Consider the following 19570-nt stretch of genomic DNA (forward strand, 5'->3'; position numbering starts at 1 on the left):
CATAGCCTAAAATTGCTTCTTCTTTTTTAACAATGATTTATTTACTTTTGATTGTTGTTTTGTTTAGGTTTTTCATAGAAGCTCTTTTAAACAACCAGTCTAAAGGGACTGCATGGATAGAATTTTAAAAGCATCTTTTTAGTTTTTAAAGTCTCTAAAAAATATTTTATTGTTGTTTTAGTTTCCAATAAGGTTTTTTTTTTATAATAAAAAAGAAAAAAAAACAGCAGAAGGTAAAGTCCAACAAACTATCTCTTGTGGAAGAACTTTCTAAAAGCGAAAGTAAAGTGAGCCCAACCAACCGGGCTGGTATGGAGTAACTCCTCTCATTATATCAGGCCCAAAAGAATTTTTTTATTCAGTAGTAAAAGTTAAGAGATTAAGCCATACTGAATATGTTGAGATTGTTGTGAATATTCCAAGTAAGTTGCTAAGTGAGATTAAATTATGGGAAATGAAAGGAAGGTGATATTTTATTAGACACAAAACATAAAAATAAAATAACTGAACTCGTAATTTTCAAACCAAACTTACCTGTTACTTCCCAACCTCTCTCTTCTTTCCCTTTCTTCCTCCCCAAAAATTTATACATTACATACTATGAAGAAATGAAAAATCATATCCAATGTAAAGCATTGGACCAGTACATATTTCCCCCTAACTCATATCAACAAGAACAATGTAAAGCCCCAAGGAAAATAGTAAATAATCTACTTCTATAAAAGGATGTATAAACTTGAAGTAGCCCCATTTTTTCTGTACTTTCTCACTTGACGCAGCTGCCCTCGGTAGGCTGTTGTCATTTATTATTACTCAGAAAAAGAGTTCTCGCTGAGAAGTGTCACAAAATGAGAATCAATTTGGTTGTCAAAGAAGATCCCGAAATTGCAAAACCAAAAAATAATGCTCACTATTCCTCCTCATTCACAATTGATGACAGTTTCTCCGCCAAGTTCTCGAGCAGATCATGATACTCAACGAATGTTACATGTGACTGAAAAACACATTAGTAAGGGATAAATGCAATTAGCAGGGTGTTGGTGTTAACGTTAGCTTTATCATTATTCTTAACGACAGTTTAAAGAGACAATACCTGCAAGGTGATGCTGTATGCTTTCCATAATCGCATATCATGCCGGAAAAGATCAAATAGGACCTGTGCAATTTTAAGAAGCAGCTAAAAAGGTCACATGGGTGGTAAAAGCAAAGCATGGACATTCAGAAACTTTTGTTTTATTTCAGTAGCCCAAGAACTTAAAGAAAAATAAACTACTATCCCTGTCAAAAAGCAAGAGATGTAGCAGAAATATCTTGCAAAATAATTATATCTAATATGCCCATAGACGTAAATAATCTTTAAACCTTGGCAATGCTAACGAGCTTTCCACATGAATTACTCGTGTATAAAATGAGCATAAAAATCCCACACAAATGATGTGAACATGTTTGTAATATGTGAGGTACAGATTTTGACAGCATTAAGACCAGCATACCTCAGACCGCCTTAAAAGAGTAGCAAGCACGACTATCCACTCCTTGAACTTGACAGAACACATATGTGCCAAAAGAAATTCTGCATCCAACCGACTTTGCAATGTTCCCATTTGGAGCTGGACTCGTAAGAGAGAGTAGATTTGGTCAGTAAAAGACTTCATTCAACCAAACATTTTACAGTCTGGCTCAATATCCTAATTTTTTCTCTATAAAAAATATTTCTACATCATCACAAAATTCAAGATGTAATTTAATCATCTTTAGACAAACATTATAACTGGAAATTGATTTTGTTGACATCCGATTCTATTATACAATCCCTTTTACTGGTCCATTCCCAAAACAACCGGGACTTCATCACACCATAAGATGGTCGTACAATTAAAGGGAATGTTATGTTGAGCTGTGACAAAGTGGCAGTGATAAATATTAATGCAGATTGAAGTAGAGAATTTTCAGATAGAGATTTGCCTTTTGGCCAATTAATTCAAGCCCTGCAGCAAAATTCTCCAACCTAGCAGAACCATGTCTCTCCCGTTGAAGATATTCCTGAAATAAATTGTTAGAACACTTAGAATCATTTGGCAGCAAAAAAAAAAAATCCATATTCCTATATGACAAGTGCAAGCCTTTTCACTTACCACTAAATCAAACTGAGTGCCCTTCACAAAAGCAACTAGTTTAGAAAGTTCTTTTCCAGACATCAAATAGCTAGCATGGTTTTCTAAGATGTTCTTAACAGAAGTGACATGAGCACTCTGTTCTTTGAATGAAGTGCTGCTCCAAAGAAAAATTTCAATATTAGTATCATTTATTAAAAAGCTGCAAAATCTGATAGAGCATAAATTAAGGGAAATGTACATTAACCTTTTATCCAAGGACTGCTTCCTGTAACTAGAACGGAATAAGAAATAACCCAAGAACCTTGGAGATAGATTGTCGGAGTCTGTTGACGCAGGTTCCAACTCCCTTCCTGATCTCAGCAAGAACCTTACCTAGGAACAAGAAAAGGATCAAACTCCTGTTAACATTCCTGTATCTAGAAGAGCCTTGTTTGTGTTTAAACAGCAAAAATGTGCATTAGAAAAGATACCAGCTCTCCTGCAAGTTCATATAGAGATTCATCGAGTGTTGCCTGCATCATGTGACCAATTCTTCTTAGAAGCATTATCCAAAGAAACCAATATCCAAAAACAAATAGACTATTTTTAAAATGAAAACTATGCAAGTACCTGCAATAAGCGTAAGGCACAGTACTGGCTGACTGCAGGACCTTCAAGTTTAGCAATAACCTATGATATCCAAAAACAAAATATATTCACCAACTTGCATAATCCTCCTCAATCGGCTATTTTATGCTGCATTTGCAGCTGGAACATTTTCATATCAAAAGGCAAAGTTTTTTGAAATTGTAGTGTTGTGGAAAGTGGGTGTGATTATAAACCTTATAAATACAGGCACTATAGAAAACATTTCAAAAATTATGCTTCCCATATATGTAATGATTAGAGAGCAATATGTAAAATTTTAAATTTTCATGCTTTGGTCAACAAAAATTCACTCAACTAACAAAACTAAACATCTTCAATGGAACTAAACAGATTGTTTACGAAGTACTAGAATTACATCCCAATTATCGAGCAAACAAAATAAATTATGAAACTAGAAATAAATGAATATAATTAACTGCATTTCCAAGTTTAGTTAGAACGGAAGACATCAGAAGTTATCAAATGAAATCGCTTCTCTGACAGAAGTTATAACTAATTTTGAGGAAAAATTATTCTTACGAGTATGTAGCATGCTCCAGTCCGGTACCATCTACGTTGGAAACATTCCTCAAATAACCTGTAAAGTGGAACTACAAAAATTAATGTTTTACAATTAAAAATTATAGCAATAAGATACCAACAAAGCATTCAACAATAATGGGCCCTCAAGTATCAGCTACAAATGACTTATTTCCTACATTTCGCAAAAGTTTGTTCTTTTGTCACTTACAGACAATGCTAAAACTATTTTATATCTGACTAAATGTGCACAAATTCTGACGAACATTAAAAGCACATGACCTGAGATCAAAATTCAGATCCAGCACTCCTACCCCCTTTTTCACAAATAACATACTTTCTTTTTTCAACTTTTAAGCAATTTCATAGAAACATAACTTCTGAGCACCTATTTAAGTACTTTGCAGATATGCCTTGAAGCCATTAAAACACAGAAGTACATAAAAAGATAGAATTAGAGAAATACTCAGTTGATCTTCCGGCAGCTGAGAACAAATCTGCCCAATGTCTGCCATCGGTTTTTCGGGCAACACTCACTACTACATCAAGATACTCCGGAAAATTTCTGATTAATTCACAAGTCTTATCTAGAAGAGAGAAAGTTTTGGAATTAGGAACAGCTTTCTGATTCTTGTTCACACTTTGCCTGCACGTAAAATACATATGAACTTACATCATATGGACAATCTGGAATAATACATCATTTTCTAGTGCGATCAAAAAATGCATAGGAATCATGAACAGTCTTGACTAAGTAAATAATTAACGCAGGGAACCAGGAAGTAAATTACAGTTTCCATTCAACAAAAATACCTAGTTAACAAACTAGACATAGCTTGCAGCCAAACTAATTTTCAACAAGTATCAAATGATTTTCATACATTTTAACTATTTTCACTAAAAGGGGAAATATCATTCATGTGTCCGACAATACCTTAAAACCTACACCTTGAATTACTTCATACCTTAACTAGGGTTAAAAGGACTAACAAAGATAGAGAAATAGGGTAATCCAAGTTAGCAGAAAGAACCAGCAATGATAGGCTTAATGAAACTACCATAAATATTATTCCATTTTGATAATGGCCGAAATCAGAATCATTGTACTTTGGATATAATTTTATTCTCATTGAATGTACCTGGATATTTCAGCATCAAACACCGTAAAGAGAAGCCACTCCAAACAGTGAGAAAAATGAGGCTTTTCTGCTGATAATTGAGCCAACCTCAGGGCTTCTTCACGTTTGTCCCTCTGAATACAAAATCAGAATCAAGTAACATATCTTCAACTAAGAAGGGAATAACAACACAGCAATTAAGGAGCTGCAAGAGCCAACAGAATAAATTTTTGATAGACAGGCAATTCATAGACACCTATGCAATAACGCCCAACCAAACACATATGTTTGAACCTACTTAAAGAGGGCTTCAAGTCATATTCCAAGCTTTCACATAAGCTAACATCTTCTTTTCAATTTTTAATAGAAGATATTTTCATAATTGAACAGTAAAAAGAAACATCGGGCCTCCACTTTCACATAAAGGGAAGAGAAAATAGTACCTGAAGAAGATGCCTTAAAAGGCAATGCAATATGGTCTGAGCTTGAGGAGTTGGCTCAAAACATGGAAATTCTGTACATGCTGAAAATGACATTCTCTGGGAAACACCAACAACAACACCAGCATTTGGAAGAAGCCCTAAAGGATATACCTCACGATCGAATTCCAGCTCCGGATCCAACTAAAGAATAATGTTGAGTTACTTCACAAACCGGAGTAAATAGACCAAACTTATAGCTTCCCAAGATTACCCCCAATTTGTAAGAAGCATAAATAATTTCACAACTTACAAAACCTTATGTTGTTTCTTTAAAAAAAATTAATATAATTTTCCATAAAAAGCTTGAATGTGAAGCCAGCAATTTAGTAATGACCTCACCTTGAAAATAACTAAAATTGCACACTAAATGGGACAGGGAAATTTGGAAAAGAAAAACAATACTAAGAATGAAGATAAGCTTTTACTATTTGCAAAACCTGCTACATCTAGCACCAAAAAATAAGCATAATAAAGTTTGCTATATGCACGTACCTGTAAGAAATCCTCCTGCTTAAAAGGATCGGCACCCAAAGAAGGATACCAAACCTGTAAAAATAAACTTCCAACCAGAATAAATATCAGACAAGAAAAAGAAACAGAACTAAGGCAGAAAATCACTTAGTATACGAGATCTCGCATAAGATCAAAGATAAAATACTGAACTTGATGACTCATTACCTGCATCCCTCTATGTCCATAATCAAACCAAGATACTTCCTCAATTAAATTTGTTTTCTCTTCTGATTGACCACAAGTAACCCAAAATAATTCAACAGAATCAGTTAGTTCCCTTTCACGTCCATCATCCAAATCTAAAAGAGAAAGCTCCCCATTTACTCTCATTATCAAACACCTAGCAATGCAAACATTTGTTATAACTATGTATCTAGCTATTTGCAGACAATACAATATCATTTAGATCAGCAATACCTAGCAGGCTCTCTTGCCAGGCAATCAGAATTAGAGCCAGCGTGATTATTTGAAATACACTCTCTTGGAAGCTGATCAGGGATGAAGCGCATTGACGCTGGATGGCTCTTTGCAGTCATTATCGAAAGTTCTCGTACTGTAGAAAGCTGTTTGTCATTTTATCACTTAAAAATGTATGAAGAATATAATCTTTTACAAAATTATTCACATATAGAATGCAAGTTAAATCAAAACCATGCGGCTATCAGCAAATAGGTATTAATTTGAAGGACATCTTAATGGAAAGCAACTGCAAAGCATTCTTTACCTGTAAATCTGGAGTGGTAGATGGTGTCAATTCACCAACTAATTTTACATGGAATATATGGACATCAAATGGGTGATAAGTGACCAGTATATAATCTTGATAGACATCCATTACCATTGGTTTGGCAAGCAATGATTTTCGACAAAGCAAGGAGCTCTGATCAAGATGATATCTAGGGTAAAAAAGCAATTCATACCTGAAATCATAATATCATAATAACAGTATCAGCAATTCAGTTATGCAAAATTAACCCTCCCACCCCACCACAAAAAAATAAATAAATAAAAGAATTAAATAAAAAAAATTTAAAAACAGCTCAACATCACAAAATTAATAGGGTAAAATTTATTATCAATTAACAAGATAGGCATATGAAATATGACAATACTAGATGTACACAATAATAAACAATATGACTAAGAAACAGCATTGCAAAATTTTAGTAAAGGAACTAATATGAATAGCTATCTCACGTGTTAGAGGAGTCAATGTAGTTGCAGACAACAACAATCTTCCCCATCCATAACAAACCTTGACACTGAATCCTCTGTTCCTGCGTAACATCGCCAAATACTCGCCACTTCCTTAAACGAATATCATATATGATTAACCCATGCAAACCAGCAACAGCTAAATACATTCCATCTTGGCTAGCTGCCACATGTTGAACTGGCCAATTTTGGGAAATGTATGATACCTGAACAAAAGCAAAACCATGTTAGAGACATTAATTTATATTAAAAGTAATAAAAACCAAAACAGGGTAATGTATCAAAGTTGTGTTTTGAAGTCATTACTGGAAGGTTAAGATGTAGCATTTTAAGTTCATCAGTATCTTCAGACTGGACAACAAGCAATCGATCATCACCATAAATCACTTGACGAACATATGTTGAGCCAGAAACTCCTCTATTGAGGCAACATTTACCGAAAGAAAATGCAACAATTCTCTCCGTAGACTGTTCCTCGAGGGTATAAAGCCTATATCCATGTTCATCCCACTGCATCATTGATGTGCCACTCATTAAAGGTTCATATTTACACTCCCGGTTAGGCTTAACCACTGGAGAGGATACCGAACTTAAACCAACTTGACGGACTGTTGACATCAAACGACAACCAGAAACAGACCAAACTGTAAGTCCTCTCAACTTCCAACCCACTGCAAAAGCAGAGTTATCTGGGGTCCATGCAATGCAGCTAACAGGCCCAGTGTCATCCATAGAATATCTGCAAATTATAAATACATCAGTCATGAACTATCTGACAACCAATTCACATAGATCATAGTGTAGGGTACCCCAAACTTACCCCCAGTCATACAAAGACACAGTACGGATAAGTGATGTAGATTCTCCCAAATCATATAACTCAACAAGCCCTCTCTTGGTACCAACAGCAAGGATCTGTTGCTCCGAAGCAACTGAAGCACATAAAGCATCACCAGAACCAAGCTTTCTTTCAGCTTTTATATCTTCTACTTGCTTTAAACCTTTCTTGCTTACTGAACATGACAATAGTTGCCCATTGGAGAATAAGACAAATAGTAATCTCATTGGCAAGCATAGCTCCAGCTGGACAATGGTAGAGTTTCTGGGAACATTATGCTTGGTAATCAATGATTCTGAATGCCCTCCAGTAATACCATTATCCAAAGAAAGTGATGATAGATCAACCCCATTGACATCACGTGGAAAGGAATCAAGTTCAAAAGCCCCGTAAAACTGGACATGAAAGCAACGTAAATCCTCGGCACTTCGTTAAAAAAGTTGTATATCATTTAAAGGACTGTACATCAGAAAAGAAAAAAAAATCCAACATTGTAATGAAGCATTTCATTACCTCCCCCTTCCAAGAGATGCTATACAAGGACCCATTAGAAAGTCCAAGAAGCATATGTTTGGTATCACAGACAATGTTGCTCCTGGAGAGGGCACATTACGAAGAAAAATAAAAAAATAAGATCACAAGAAAATAATTTTCAAGACAAATATCTGCAAAAAATATGAAACAAATAGCTACAGTGTGAAATAAGGTTAGCAACAAGATACCGATATTAATTCATTACGAAAGCTATGAAAGTTATGAAAGCTATGCATGTACATGCAGAAGTTATGAAAGCTTAGGATATTCAACATAAAGTTGTATAGATTAACTTTACAGCAAATTCAACTTTACAAACAGATGCTATTAATATTAATTTCCAATTAGTTGAAATTTAGAATAACAAAATAAACTCTGGATTCTATATGTTGATAAATACTGTAAAAAAGTATTGCTCCCTATGAGTAGCTACTATCAATTAAACTTAAAAAAAAAAAATAGAAATCAAGCTCTTTAGGTGAGAATGGGAGGCACAAATTTCAGTAATTATGAACTATTTATGCCCCTAGTTTTTGTGAGGTTTGACCTTATAAACAAAGGCCCAAGTCTAGACTTAGGGTTTAAACATTAAACAGAAAAACCACATCATTTAAATTTTGAATCAAGAAATGGGTTGAAACGTTCTATAAGAAGAAATCCAGCAGCTAAACACATACAGGGAGTTTGGGATAGATTTTGAATTACAATTTGTTTAAGACCCTAACTCTTGAAGACAAAATGGCTAGTACTTAAACTGGCCTATTTTAACATTGCGCCTGTGGTTTGCTTATGAATCAAATTGTTCTTTTGAATCAAAGAAGAAAGCCACTTACACAGTCAAGTCTTTTTGTGCAAATGGCACCTGCTCACTGATAAGTAGAGATATATTAGCAAGAAACAATCCAGAGGGTTGCTTCCCTCCAACTTGTATTTTCTTATCTGTAAACTGGACCTTGAAAAGTTGAAGAACGAAAGAAGATGTCTGCCAAAAGAATAAATAAACAAAACCAAGAATGAATAGAAATACTAGAAACAACAAGTAAGAAACCTTTGCACACAAAAAAAATCTTGCCAACTCACAATAACAAATTAAACTACTGGCTACAGAAAATCAATGAAAAACTTACAAGAACGGCAATTAATTTGGTATCAGGACTCCATACAGCTTGCAAATTCTCTCCTTCCTTCATCAGTGAATTTGAATCCCTCTTGTACTTCCCCAATCTAACTTTATGCTGAGTAATATATACAAAACAAAAAAAGTGTCAAATCTCTATGAATAACTTGAACTAAACCATTTACTTTCAAAGAACTACACTTCTCTTTACTCTTTCGAAAGAGAAAAAAAATAGAACTACACTCAAATATACAAGTGAAAGTGTACCCATTTCCACATTATAACAGTATAACCGTCAACTCCTCAAAATACACACATTGAACTGTGAAAAAATTATACAAATACGAAACTATATTTCGGTTAAAACCACTAAGAAAAGACCTACAGCTCACTCTAAAACAAGCAGTTTCGACATAGACATTTCCAAAACTCATCTTCCACATAAACGAAATTATACAACGACTTGTACCCATTTCCACACTAAAACCTCAATTAGCAATTCCTCTATAAACCATCGCAAAAGCACAAAATAAGACACACACCCATATATAGAAGTTGAAAGCGAATTCAATTAGCCAACTAAATTTCCTATACAAACACACATTAAGTGTACCTGAGAAGAGCTCCATAGCTCGATGTGGGAAGGAGACACAACGAGCAGCAATCGATTGATGAGCTTGAGGTATATGATCCGCTGTGATGAAGGAGCGAGACCCTGTTCGAGTGGGATAACCTGCGGCCACCCATATGCCATATACATCTTCAAATTGTGACTGTTTTTGGATTTGGAATCGGATTTAATCAGAAAAAATGGATCAAAGAGAAGGCCATTGGATTATACGGAAAGGGATCTGAGTGCATTTGCCTGCCCAATTCAGGTGGATCTCGTCTTGCAACTATTCACAACTCCTTTCATTTTTCTTTTTCTTTTTTAATTAGTAAAATAATTTATTTTCTCGAAAATTACTGCCTTAATATGTTTTGACGTCTTTGACTTTTGGGGTATTTTTTTTCTTGACGTGGATGGAGTACCGTAAGACCACTGCACCCGCACCGCATTATATATCAACTCATCCTTTTTTTACTAGGTTATAGAAAAATAGCAACTAGGAATAATATTTGTTCAGTTTTATTTAAAAAAACTTATTATTGATTTTTTTATCAAAAAATTACTTATTATATATATGTTGTACTTAATTTTGGAAAAAAAAATAATATTCATCACCCTTCATCTCGTATGAAATTTAATAGTATACCACTTCTACGAATAGCCCTTAATGCCGCATCTTAACAGAGAAAACTTTAACCAAGCGATAAAAGACGAAACAAAATACCACATGACAAAGAACATGAGACATGCGACCACTTTTTTATCCAAGAAAAGGTAATTTACTTCAAAATCCTAATTCAAGAAGAATTCTAACAAGAGAGTTAAAATATTTTTGTTGGAAATATAGGAATACGAAGGACAAGATGATATCTTTTAAAAGAAATGTGATACACGAATACTAACACTTCTCTAGTGTCAATGGTTGCATAATGAGAACATTCCAAAGAAAAATGGCACTTCAAGTAAAATAATTCATACATGTACTAAGACTTAAATCTTAAATTTAAAAGTGCACAAAAAAAGGACAAGAATGATGGTACACAACCAGTGACACTCTCTACATGTTAGATGTTTGTTTAATTTAATTTTTTTTATCGTCGTGTATAGTGTAGTTGTTTAAAACATTCTGTAAAAATTAAAAAATTTATAAAAATTTAATACGCTGAAAATAGAGTTCAAAAAATTTGTTGCACGAGTGACTTTTTTTTATTTTATTTGAAAAGAAAATATAATATTTTTGAAAAAAAAATTCCGCCCCATAATAGAGAAATAAAAAAGTTAAAAATTTCAGTATGTAGTGTAAAAACTCCTATTTTATATCAGTGTGAAATAGATTGTTTGAAAACTGCTTTCTATATTGTAAATTATTCCGAATTTTTTAAAATTTTACAATATATTATAAATAATTATAGTATACATGATTATGAAATATCAAATAAATAAAAAGTGCATTAATAAATTTTCTTAAAATAATGTTTTGAATTTTTTTTTTTTTTTTTATAATTGTTGTCTCCAAAGAGCAACCAAAACACACCACAAAAGAATCAAAAACCACAATATAGGAACAAACATCCTACGGAAAATGAAGCACCCAAAAGCAATCAAACAAAACAACAATAAAACCAAGAAAGAAAAGAAAAAAAAAAAAAAAAAACGGTGCGCCAGTTTAGCCGTCTGCCTTGTACTCAAGCAGGGAGCTGTTAAAATTGGTCAAGTCAATCTTCCCAAACTGGCCAAATCGAATTGTCCATCGAGCCACATAGTGGGCCGCACTGTTGAACTTCCTCAGGATCCAACTAGCCTCCCAAAGCTCAAGCCGGCCAACTAGATCATGGAATGTTTGTACTTAGACCTTAATGTTATGTTTTAGATTCGCCACCCTTGTATTTTTTTATTTTTTTTGGAAGAACGCATAGGAGTTCATTGAAACAAAAAATTAGGTATCACACCAGGGGACCCTCCCTAATACACAGGCCACCCTTGTGTTTACCGTCAAGAAAACCCAAAGGTTTATAATAAGAGTAGACCAACAAATTACAATGGGCCGCCAAGAAGAAGATTTGTTATTGAGGATTCAAAGGGTCACATAATAAAGTAATAACACTTTGTGATTGGGGTGATTGTGCAATGCAATGCAAATAGTTTATTTATTTATGAGATTTATTTAACAGGCAACAATGCTTTATTGGTTCAAAAAAATTATAGAGAGAAATCAAAATGAAATATTTTAGATTTATTTATTTATATTTTTGAAGTGGGGTCCTTTTACTTGGCAAACTATTATTCTTAGGTCTTGTTTGGGGTAGCTTTTAAAAAAGTTAAGTGCTTTTTGAGAAAGTTATTGCTTAAAAAGTATTTGGCAAAATAAAAAAAATAATTTTTTTTAAAATTTAAGTTAAAATTATAGCTTTTAGCTAAAATTAGCCCACACCAACTTTTAGATTTTAGCTTTTAAGGGAAGCTAAACTTGAGTTTAATGAATTTTTCATTTGACCCAATTGCCCTCATCTAATTTTAAAATTCTCCATTTACTAATTAATTTTAGGGCTTCTTACATTCTTCCAATCTCATCCTTATTCAGAAAAAAAAAAAAAAATCCTTCTCTGATCAGAAACTACTCAACAGTCATCTTATTATTATTATTATTATTATTATTATTATTATTAGTAAAAGTCTAATTTATTGTTTTATTATATAAATATTTAAAAGAATTAGATATCATAAGGAAAAAAAAATTGCCGTAATTTATAATATAATAAATAATATTTATGAATATATTAATATGTATAAAATTATTTAATTAAATTAGATAACAAATGTCATACATATTTTAGTAATTATATATTTAACAGTTATTTAATCATTTAGCTTACCAAACACTTACATACAACTTTTTCAACTTTTTTAAAATTATATTTACCAAACACTCAGTAGTTTTTTCTTACAAAGACAAATACCGTTTTTCTCACAAAGAAAGCTACAAATGTTTTTTTTTCCCACAAAGACAACCGCGCTAAATCGACCCTTAATACTAGTGAAATTTAACAATTTTCTATCTTATTTGTCACTTATAACTATAGCTTAGGAAATATAATAGACAAATATTAAATAACTAAATTAGAATAATATAATATTATCTAAATAGATAAGCAATAAACAAGTTTAAAAGCTATGATTACAGTTTGTTGAGATTTCAAATCATGGACTTCATAAATCAATATTATTGTAATACATTTTTTCAAAAAAAAAAATATATTATTGTAATATGAATCACTACATGACGACTCAATTCGAAACTATAAGGAGGTTGGTAATTTTGTATCTAGCATGATTAATAAATAAGGTATTCTATATTTTGTTAGTGGCATACGATTTATTATTGATTGTTTTTATGATTTATGTAATTATTAGGGGTGTTTATTGGACTAAATCTAATGTTTTTAGGTCTATTTAGATTCGATTCAATAATATATTTAATGATAGATTTTACCTGATCTGATCCAATTAATTTTAGTCATCCAATCGATCCAACATGCATTGAATTTTAGATTGGATCGATTCTATCCATTAGATATATTTAGTATATATTTATTAATTTAATTTGGGTTTATTTAATATTTCAGACTTTTTTTTTTTTTTTGATCAGATCGATTATACTCATATTTTAGTTCTAATATGTATTGGATTGGACGGAATCTATCCCATCCAAGAAAAAAAGAATAAAATTTTAATGTTAATTTTCATAAATACATATAAAATTTACGTATAATAATATAAAATTTAATTACTTATCCAAACTAAATAAAAATATTAATTAATTTGATTGAATGTTGAATATATTGGATCAGATCCAATTGGATTGAATTGATTTATGCACAATAGTAATTATGTTTTTTCTTTTCTTTTAAAAATGTCTTGTTAAAAAAAGTGTGATGTAATCGTGAGAGATAAAATAGCAAATTAGTATTACAGTAAAACTGAAATCTTTTTAAAAATATAAAATAGGTTAAAGTATGGTAAGAGAAAAAAAATAATAAAAGAGATTCAGGAAAATTAGAATTTCATTTAATTATAAAGTCAAAAGTAAAAAAATACAACTATTAATAAAAAAAATAAAAATAAATAATCTTAAATAACTATTTAACAATATGTTACTCGCAAGATTAAAATTTAGGTTTGATAATTACTAGTTCAGTTTGTACTGATTCAAGTAGTTACACCAAAATCAAATCTTCCTAAATTTCAGTTTTAATGGTATTAGTTAGCTATTTGTTCAGTTAAATATTTGGTAATCCAACGTGTTGTAATTTATCCCTTTTTAGAAAAGGAAATTTCGTGTTTTGTTATTAATGTAAACAGAGGTAATAATAAATCGAGTATATCACAAAATCCCTGATGAAATTCTTGAAAATTTTCATCTCTCTCGATAACAATCTTATTTGACCAAAATTTAAATTCAAACTTACAATGATGATGGGGGGATGTATAAATCATGATTAAAGTTACACTTGTAAATTAATTGTGGGTCGGTTAAGAATATTATGTGTTTGTTTGTTTGTTTGTTGCATTGTAATTTAGTACTTTATTATTTGTTTTGTTGTTACTTCTTTTTCTATATGATTGAATTGAAGTGAGGATGACCAATCGACCACAGGTATCAAAGATGAGTAAGTTTGTCAGTTTAGGGGATAGTGATAGTGAAATAGAGGGCCAACAATGTCTTGGCATAAGAAGGCAACCACAAATATTAGCCTATTGCCTATATATATAAACAATGGTTGGAGTTTGTAGTTTGTATGTATTACTCTGTATTCCACCACATGGAAGAGGCAGAGGACAGCTCAGCTAAGCCAGCCCAATGCCCCTGGTGGCTGGTGGTGGTGAGTCTTTGAGACCAACAATACATATAGCGTGACTTCTTCTCCTCAGTGACCATGATTCGGTGTTGGTTGGTCAGGGTTCGCACCACCGACGCCATTTGGTGTGTCCCTTCTTGGCTTGGCCCCCATTATACTATTACTACCTATTACCAACCCCACTACTACTGTTATTTCTTCTTTTTATACAATTATATGAGTACACTCCTCACACTTATAATAGGCTGACCAATTTATGATACCACCATACAACTTAAAAATTATACAAATAAATAGTTACGGTAAATTATTTGAATTTTATTTTTGTTATTATTTGAATTTTACTTTTGATTTTATAAATTATTTAAATTTTTTTAAAAATTTACAAGTGGTTTTAAATAGTTATAAATACCATCATAACAAAAAAAAAATAGAGATAATTTTCTTATTAATTGACTATTTCTATAATAATTTTCTTCAAAAAGAAATGAAGACATCTGCAGAAATAATTGTTCATTGTAGACAAATGGCGATTAGTAATTAGTGTGAGGCAAAGATAAATAAATAAAAAATAAAAAGTAAGAGTATGTAAATTAGTTATCTATTACTAAAATATAATTCATATTACAAAATATTTTAATATTGTGCAAAAATTGATCCAAATTTATTTGAACACTTCTAATAAAGTGATATAAAGATAGTTTATAAGTATTTTATATAACAACAAATATTACTATATTACATAACAATAAATATTACTATTTTATTTACTTTTTTGCCTTTCATTAATATAATTAATAACTTTTTACATGTATTTATATATTCAATATGAGTTTTGTACCTTTTTATCAAAAATAAAATTAATTTTACCCCTAATGCATAAGAGCACACTCCATTATCACTTAATGATATTGTCTTCGGTCTTTATAATCGATGCATATTCGATCGTAAAATTTTACTAAGCCATCTCTAATAGTTACACTATCTTGATGTATAACACAAAACATGACACTTAATAAAATTTTATTTAAAAGATCTCATATTTTTTATTATTTACTTTACTATATGCTATATAGCCAATAATAATAATTAAGTTATGATACAATTGTCATATTATCAATGTCAACGATTAATTTATGATTATTTCTAAAATAAATTAAAAGAATTGTTATAATGAAAAGAAAAGGTTATGCATCAATTTAGTGTAGATTCAAAATCTAACATCATCAAATTTACGGTTTTGGTTGCTCTGGTGGTTTTTATGTAGGTCACTGTGTGGATTTTAGTTATAATTTAAGTTGCTCCGTTAGTTGCTATATGAGTTTGTATGTGCATTTCTATAAAAATACAAAAAACAACTAATTTAAAGTGTAAAAATAAAAAACTTCATTATTATTTTTATTTATGTTGTTCTTTTTAGTTTTATAATTTAGTGTTATGTTGTTTTTATTTTATTTAATATTAGTATTTTTATGTGCAGTATTATTGTTATTTTGTATTTTTAAATATGTTAGTGTTTTAAATTAATTATTATTTTTGTGGTAAATTTTAATTTAAAGACTAAACTATAAGATTATTTTTTTAAAAAAAATTACGCTAAATTGATATAGATTCAAAATATAACACAATTAATAATGTAGAATTTAATGTATCATTTGAGTGGAAAGATGCCAAAATTCTACACAACTTTATAAAATAGTGCATCATTGGAAATATTCTAATAGTGTGAAATTTGATGTACACTCATTTAATATATAATTTAGTGTCTCTTTAAAATAAAATAGTATAAAGATTTTACATAAATTTAATAAATTGGTGTACTTTCAATGCTCTAAATGATTATAGAGTATAGGGGTGTGCAGAAAGTCATCCAATCCAATTTCAACCGACCGATCCAATCCCAACCGATCTAATAGAATCAGATATTCAATCATAATTGGATCGGATGTAACGCCCCGATATTTTGCCTTATTTTACAAAAAATACTATTTTCATGCATAATTTGAAAAGATAAAAAAAAAATAATTTAAATACAACAGTGGATTTTAAAAAAAATCAAAATGCAACAGAGAAGGATCCTTCATTTGTAAAACAAGATACAGTAAGTAAATAATTTTAAATAATGCATTTCCACTGTGTTAGATTTATCAACTGCTTAAAATAAAACTAAGGCACCACTGGCGTTCTAGATCGTTTGTCCGCCCGTAGCCGCTCACAGTATACGTACGAACCGACCCTGCTCACTATACATACTTCCCTGTCTAATACCTGTAGGGGGAAAGTAAGGGGGGTGAGCTAAAAGCTCAGTAAGGAAATGCTTATCAAACAATACCATATAATATCACACATACCATTAATGTATTTATTAAGTTTTAGCAATATCATACATGCTCTTTTATAACTATAACCAAATAACTGTACATATGGAAACCTTTATCATATAGATCCATAAAAATTGTTCACACCATACATATATACAGAGATCATAACTCCAGTGTCACATTCATAACATAATCATATCAATACTATAAATAATAATGCCATTACCATAATATTGGCATATCATAGCCATTACTTACATAATCCGGGCCTAGCTTGGCCCTACAATATCCTGGGCCTAATCTGCCCATATAATAACCTGGGCCTATGCAGCCCTACTATTGTTATAGGATAGGGTATCTCTATATTCAACAGTAACATCACTGTATCATACCCATCATAACAATCTCATACACGACTCAGTAAAATGTAGGGTAGGGTATCTCTACATTCAACGGCTTTATCCCGTATCATACCCCACCATGGTCCCTCACTTTACCTGAGACGTTAGCATACAACATATAACATACAACATACACCATACACCATACACCATACACCATACACCATACAACATACAATACACATCATACAACATACAACATTATACAAGTCATAACAACCATAATTTATATATCAATTTACGAACATTGTGTCCATACCACACATTCTCAGCACCATATATAGACTTATAATAACAAATCATAACTCATATTTCTTTTTTTTTGAATAATCATAACTCATATTTCAGTACACAAAGAATCCAAATTTATGCAGATAAACACATATAAAACTATCTAATTTCCTTACCTCAAATCCCGCTGCTTAAACTTGTTATCTCGTCACTACTACCTATAATAACACATGGGTCAAGGCCCTAACATTAAAATTCACACTCTTACAGTACAGCAGAAAGAATACTATTTTTGACCAATAACTACACGAATTCAGTAAAAGTTTCCTTCATAAAAATTATAGGAAATTCAATTATCTTTCCAACGATATATAGATCATTAAAAATGGATTAAAACTGAGGGAGTTATGATAGTTTTACTGAAACTATTTCTGAGAAGGAATATGGAGTAACGAATCACAGGAGACATCGGAAATACAAAGTTTTGATACTGAAATATTCCAAATCAGAGAATACTCTCTTCATAAAAGTTTTAGAAAATCAAATTCCCTTTCTAATGACACTAAAATCTTTAAAATCGGAGTTATAACGTAAGAGATATAGATATTATACCGAAACAGTTTTCTAGAAATCCTGAAACAAATGGATTTCGAACTACAGCAATAAAACAATAATTTTGACTTAGAATAATCAATAATTAGTGAATGGTTTCTTCATAAAACATTTGGAAAATTGAATTATCTCTTCAACAGTACCAAGATCGCTAGAATCGGATCATTATTCAGAGAGATATTCGGATTTTACTGAAACAACTTATATAGAAAATATGAAAAAACGATTTACAACAAACAGCGTAAAAATACTAATTTTTGACATAGATAAATTTCGATTCTGTAAAATCTTTCTTCATAGGAATTATAGGAAATTTAATAAGCTTTCTATAGACACCAAGATTGCGAGAATCAGATGAGTATTGAAAGAGATATGACAGTTTTACTGAGACATGTTTCATTCTGAAAAATAAGAAAAGGAGACCTACGAAAATTCTCCTATTGTGATCAATAAATAAGTAAATGTAGAGTTTCTTACCTCAAATACATCAAGCTACTTGGATCGATAGACATAAGATGATGGTGATCAAAGATGAGAGTGAAGAGTGGTATAGATTTGGCTAAGGATGTAATGGAAAGATGACTTGAGAATTTTTAGGGTTAGTCTTGCTCAGATAGGTGGGAAGAATAGAACGATATAATTTTAGGGTTAATGAAACCTATACTATTCTGACTATTATTAGCTTTAGTTTTATGAATAATAATAATATTAACATAATAACAATAATAATATGATAAATTATTAAATAAACAAATATCTAACTTTTAAATTTAAATTGTAAGCTCTCAATCTCGTAACTTTAGGGCTTAGTTTTGACCTAGAAAAATTACGAATTCTGATATAGTTATTTCTACAAAATTTATAGATCTTGAAATTATCTTTCCAATGCCACTGAAATCACCTCAATCCGAGCTCTAGAACTCCAGATATGATCATTTTAGTAAAACAGTTTTTAATCCTGCGAATTTATCCAAACCTACGAATTTTTAACATTAATTAATTAAACTCACTAAATATATTATAAAACCCTAATGGACCTTCATATTGGGCTTTAATTAAACGATTACTTACTCTGTAAAAATACCATAATATTTTACTTTCGTAGTTAATACAACTTTAACTCTCTCTAGAAAATTGGTACAACTACTCTAAGCAATAATATCAACTCACTAACAACACAAAGAAACAAGATAATTATCCTCGCTCAATTAATATCCAAAAAAAAAAATTAAATACTATTTTAATCTGGATATTACATTCTACCCTCCTTAAAAGAAATTTCGTCCTCGAAATTTAACTTACCAACACTCGGGGTGTTGAGTCGTCATGTCTTTCACCACTTACTGCATTACCTCATTATCTACCATATATATATGGACCCAATAAACATGCATTTAACCTATGTCTTATCGGTCAATCCATAACACATAAAATATAC

The 19570-nt window shown here is 31.1% G+C and overlaps 1 protein-coding gene across 1 annotated transcript; it reads right to left on the reverse strand.

Annotated features, from left to right (window-relative positions):
- Nucleotides 1-455: 455 nt before the first annotated feature.
- Nucleotides 456-10051, reverse strand: LOC115706430 (uncharacterized). The gene is made up of 24 exons (XM_030634080.2): nt 9715-10051; nt 9112-9219; nt 8818-8966; nt 7964-8045; nt 7433-7845; nt 6919-7351; nt 6595-6818; nt 6122-6317; nt 5815-5960; nt 5563-5737; nt 5377-5430; nt 4846-5025; nt 4424-4536; nt 3751-3930; nt 3285-3342; nt 2727-2786; nt 2588-2629; nt 2362-2489; nt 2136-2271; nt 1966-2043; nt 1494-1610; nt 1094-1156; nt 912-994; nt 456-831 (listed from the first exon to the last, which is right to left on the reverse strand). Exons 1-24 carry the CDS (start codon nt 9859-9861, stop codon nt 810-812), a joined length of 3387 nt encoding a protein of 1128 aa, XP_030489940.2. The 5' UTR covers nt 9862-10051; the 3' UTR covers nt 456-809.
- Nucleotides 10052-19570: the final 9519 nt, after the last annotated feature.

This window comes from Cannabis sativa, chromosome 1 (assembly GCF_029168945.1).
Source record: "Cannabis sativa cultivar Pink pepper isolate KNU-18-1 chromosome 1, ASM2916894v1, whole genome shotgun sequence".
Classification (NCBI taxonomy): Eukaryota; Viridiplantae; Streptophyta; class Magnoliopsida; order Rosales; family Cannabaceae; genus Cannabis; species Cannabis sativa.